The sequence below is a fragment of the Mus pahari genome, chromosome 2 (genome assembly GCF_900095145.1).
Source record: "Mus pahari chromosome 2, PAHARI_EIJ_v1.1, whole genome shotgun sequence".
Lineage (NCBI taxonomy): Eukaryota > Metazoa > Chordata > Mammalia > Rodentia > Muridae > Mus > Mus pahari.
In genome coordinates, this window is record NC_034591.1 from 101092457 (window position 1) to 101097400 (window position 4944).

Here is a 4944-nt window from a genome sequence, read left to right on the forward strand (position 1 = left end):
CTTTCTTTCTTTTGAGACAGGGTTTGGGTTTCTCTGTATAGCCCTGGCTGTCCTGGAACTCACTTTGTAGACCAGGCTGGCCTCGAACTCAGAAATCCATCTGCCTTTGCCTCCCAAGTGCTGTTTTGCTTTCTTATTTATTCATTTATTTTAGCAGTTGAAGAAAGGTGTTTATCGGGAGTAAGGGAACACACAAGGAAACAACCCTCTGCAGAGTAGGGGAGGGTCTCAGGAAACCAAGCATCCTTTGTTTACCGTGTCTCCTCTTTGTTTCAGATGGATGTGGGCACCGTGTACAGAGAGCCCCGTGAGTTCTTGTTCCCTTGACCAAGTCCTGACGTTCTAGAAGCTTCTTGGAGGCACTCGTTGTGGGGGGGGGGGTGACTCCTTTTTTTCTCCTTGATGCTTTAGAACTTAGAGGTGGGGCCCGGGCTCGGAAGGGAAGGCAGAGCTTCCTCTCCCATGCAAAGCAAGCCTCCAGGCACGTCTGTCTTCAGGCTTCTTCAGGGACAATTATTCTGGAACGTGTGGCAGCTGGAACTGGACTCCACTCTGAGTTACTTTACGAGTCCAGTGCTCTCCCTCGCACTGGACTGGGACCAAGTTAGGCTTTTATCAACTCTTTTAGACGTTTCTGCTAATCCTTCTCTGACACACAGATCTGCAAAGTACTTTTTACTCATTGTCTAGTATCAGTAGTCATGAATGGTGTGATTGCCAGTCTTCCATACTTTAGGAAATCTAGCTCTGCAAAGGAGCCGTGGAGTCTAATGGGCAGCTCTTGGCTTCACATATCCTTGAGGTGTAAAACCTGGTCCCCAGGTCTTCTATCTCACCTTAAAGGGTCCACCCTACGCTCCTGCCTCTCTGCAGACCTGACCTCCCACTCTGTCCTGCAGGACACGCTTATCTCCGGAAGTGGCTGCTGCTCTCCGACCCTGATGACTTCTCTGCAGGGGCCAGAGGCTACCTCAAAGCCAGCCTGTGTGTGCTAGGGCCTGGAGATGAAGCTCCCGTGAGTACCCTCCTCACAGTACCTAGTGTAGCACCACAGAAAACCACTAGCTTGGTGTTTTCTTGTCTTAAAGGGGCACGTAGTAATCATGAGAACTGCATAACACACAGAAAATATAAATAACAAACAAAGCACCCGAAATTCCACTGCTGGGAGGGTGGGGCTGCACTCTCTGGCCTTCCTTGCAAAAGAAAGAATCAAGGATTTTAGGTTTTTGTTTTGTTATTTTTTTTCCAGACAGGGTCTCTCTGTGTAGCCCTGGATGTCCTCAAACTCACTCTATAGACCAGGCTGGCCTCAAACTCACAGAGATCCATCTGCCTCTGCCTCCTGCCTACTGGGATTAAAGATGAGCACCACCACAGCTAGATAGCACACACAGACCACCACATCAGGGTGCTGACCACTTGTGGTTAGATCATTTTTATCAAAACGCCCTGCAGCTATACCCCAGGAGGCGCCTGTGGGCCATGCAGGTCAGGAGTGGCGGGAGGCAGAAGCGAAGTGGTCAAGCATCCTGACACTGAGGAAGGGAGGGAAGAAAGAAGGGAGACGAGCGGAGGGCAGCCCAGCCTCTCGAAGGCTGCTGAAACCGGGGCTAGAGTAGCCGGGCCAGTCTGGAAACGCTCATGGAAGCAGAGATAACAGGGGACACCCCACATTAGGAAGAGGTGCCTCAGGACACCCCAGTCTCTCTCCCCCTGTTGTAAATGGGCTTGTACCCCTCTCTTCCACCACGTTCAGCCACATTCTTCATTGTCCTCATTTTTGTCTTCCTCCTTCCTTCTCCTTCCCTGGAACCACACAGCCAGCTCTCCTCGTCTAGGAGGCTCCTTCCTCCTTACACTCTCATCTCCTTGTGGGCAGGGAATTAGAGGAGATGAAGGGGTTCTGACTCTCTCATGGACGCTTGCTCCTGAGTGTGCTGCTGCAGGTGCTGAAGTGGGGTTCCCCATGGGGTACAGGCTGAGTAAGCATTAGGCTTCTGCTCTTTCCCTTAGCTTGCTAAGGAGTAGGCTTCGGGACCAGCCTGACCTCACTCTCTCCTGACCTCCCTCTGCTCTCCTGCCCCATGAAGCCACTAGAAGGCTGTGTGTTCCTGTGGTGTCAGACCCCGTGTTTATTGTTACACAGTGTTACTGCCTTCATTTGCAAAGAGGCTTGTTCTTTCTTGAAGAATGAGCTGTATGGACCAGAGCCTCAGTCTACCTTACTAGGTGGGGGGGGGGCTCTCACCCATTAGCACCACACTGATTCTGACCCTGACCCTGGGGTCACTATGTTAATACTCATGTGTGGGAACATGTCCCTAAAGATGGAGCTTCTAGCTTAGATTCCGTCAACTGCCAAGCTAGTTTTTTTTTTTTGTTTTTTGTTTTTTTTTTGGTTTTTCTGAGACAGGGTTTCTCTGTATAGCCCTGGCTGTCCTGGAACTCACTTTGTAGATCAGGTGGGCCTCGAACTCAGAAATCTGCTTGCCTCTGCCTCCTGAGTGCTGGGATTAAAGGACCACCACCGCCCTGCTCCAAGCTAGTTTTTAATGCGGTGTGTGTGTGGGGGGGGGAGGGGTTGGGGGGGAGGCAGGGGAGGGGTGCAAAAGGTTGGGACTTGTGGGAGAGGGGACTCTGTCAGGTTGGTTGGCTTAGATGCCTGCTGTGTGCCATCTGCACTTTTTACTGTTGGAGGTGGTCCTCCATGTAGCTAGGGAGCGTGTGTGTCCTTGTCCACACTGCTCTGTGGAGAGCTTAACCAAGTGAAGAACTAAGAGGTTGCGGGTGCCAGAGTTCAGGACGCACCCTTCCGATGAGGGGCTGGTGAGGAATCCTGTACGTTTTCTTTGCAGCTGGACAAGAAAGACCCTTCTGAAGACAAAGAGGACATTGAAGGCAACCTGCTTAGGCCCACCGGTGTGGCCCTTCGAGGAGCCCACTTCTGCCTGAAGCTCTTCCGGGCTGAGGACTTACCACAGAGTGAGTGTGGCGCCCCCTTCTGGATGCTTACAAGAGTCTCTGCCAGGCTGTTAAAAGCATGGACCCTGGGACTTGAGCCACACCCCCGTGGCAGAGGCAGGAGAGGGCATGGGGGGAGGGCGTGGGGAGGGAGGGCACTCCGAGAAGAGGCCTGGATCTTTTCTCAGTGCTTTTGTTCCCAGGGACCACCCCTTGCTCATTCCCTTTCCTCCCCGAAGGTCAGTTAAGGTTGTCAGTGGCACCCACTTTCTGCTGTCTGGTTCATGATGAAATTATTTGACACAACCAGAGGAAAACAACCAGAGACTTTTTCTTTCCCTTTTCTGGGTGGAACCCAGAGCCACGAGGCTCACACTCCGCAATGAGTGCCACTCTCAGCAGAGCAGTCAGATTTGAACGGAAGGCAACACATGGAGGTGGACTTAGGACGATGAAGGAGACTTGAGAGCAGTGGCTCCCCTCCAGCTTCCCCTCGCCTGGTCTGCTGGTCTTATGGAAATGGAAAAATCTTAGACTATATGCTGGGCCTCTCTTATTTTCTATTTAAAGCAAGACTGGCCTACGGGATAACCTACGGGTGGATCACTGTGGCCATGGTGTTAAGGGAATGCCACAGGCACCCAGAGTACGTCCATCCTTTTCTGGGTGGCTTACTGCTCTTAATGGTGTGGAGCTTGAATCAGTCCCACACATGGAGAGGCCCTGAAGCTTGGGGTGTGAGGGACAGGGATGGATGGATGTATTTGGGAAGGGACAATGACTCAGCTGCTGATCTGAGTCCCCTCTTCATGGAGAACCTGAGCTGACTCCCTCATGAGGGACCACAGCATGTCACTTTTGTAGTCATGACACTGCCTGGAGATGCAGGGGTAGTTGGGTCTGGAGAGCCACAGAGGCTGGCAGTGTGGGGCAGAGGGGTCTGGAGGGTTTAGGAGGAGATCAGAGATGGGTATGACACAGGCAGCTGATTTTGGACGAGAGACAGCAGGCAGGCAATGACCAGTGTGTATCATGGGGATAGTGAGGTGTAGAGGGGACATTGGCAAACAGTGACAGGCATGTCCTTTCCCCAGTGGACGATGCTGTGATGGACAACGTCAAGCAGATCTTTGGCTTTGACAGCAACAAGAAGAACTTGGTGGATCCCTTTGTGGAAGTCAGCTTTGCTGGGAAAATGGTGAGGAACAGGCACGGGAGGGAGAAGGCCTGGGGTGAAGGGTCCAGACAGAGCAGGGCACCCCCCGGCAGAAGTGCACATAGAGGGGTCGTCTGGAAGCAACATACCCAGGTTGGCTCTCTGGGGTGCTACACCTGAAAATGGACAGGTGTACCCAGATGCCCAGTCTGGAAGTAATTGTGACTGAATGGAGATGAGGGGTGGGTGATGGGTAGTGGGGGAGGATTGGGGAGGATTAACCAATGGTGTGGGGCGAGAGGTAAAATGCATAAAGCCAGAAACAAGAGATTAAACTAATTTATGTCTGTGTTGCTAGAGTGGGTACAGCCATGGTGTACGTGTGAAGGTCACAGGATAACTTACAGGAACCGGTTCTCTTTTGTTCCCAGGGGAGCTCAGGTTGTCAGGCTTGGCAACAAGCACTAGTCTACCTGCTGAGCCGTCTGCTGGCCTGTAAAAAAAAAAATTGTGTGTATGATTTGTGTTTGTGGGGGCAGGCATGCCATGGTGTGTGTGTGTCTGTGTGTGTGTCTGTGTGTGTGTGTGTCTGTGTGTGTGTCTGTATGTGTGTGTGTGTCTGTGTGTCTGTGTCTGTGTGTGTGTGTCTGTGTGTGTGTCTCTGTGTGTGTCTGTGTGTGTATGTCTCTGTGTGTCTCTGTGTGTGTGTCTGTGTGTGTGTGTCTGTGTGTCTGTGTGTGTGTGTGTCTGTGTATGTGTGTGTGTCTGTGTGTGTGTGTCTGTGTCTGTGTGTGTGTCTGTGTGTATGTGTGTCTGTGTATGTG

At 51.9% G+C, this 4944-nt stretch overlaps 1 protein-coding gene across 16 annotated transcripts in view; it reads left to right on the forward strand.

Moving 5' to 3' along the window:
- Nucleotides 1-4944, forward strand: part of Dysf (dysferlin) — a 202984-nt gene that overhangs the window by 62698 nt on the left and 135342 nt on the right. For all 16 annotated transcript variants that reach the window (XM_021191881.2, XM_029535482.1, XM_021191876.2 and 13 more), the window contains 4 exons: nucleotides 277-307; nucleotides 900-1015; nucleotides 2859-2985; nucleotides 4059-4162. In XM_021191881.2, the coding sequence (XP_021047540.1) occupies nucleotides 277-307; nucleotides 900-1015; nucleotides 2859-2985; nucleotides 4059-4162 (378 nt within the window). The remainder of the gene's footprint in view (nucleotides 1-276; nucleotides 308-899; nucleotides 1016-2858; nucleotides 2986-4058; nucleotides 4163-4944) is intronic.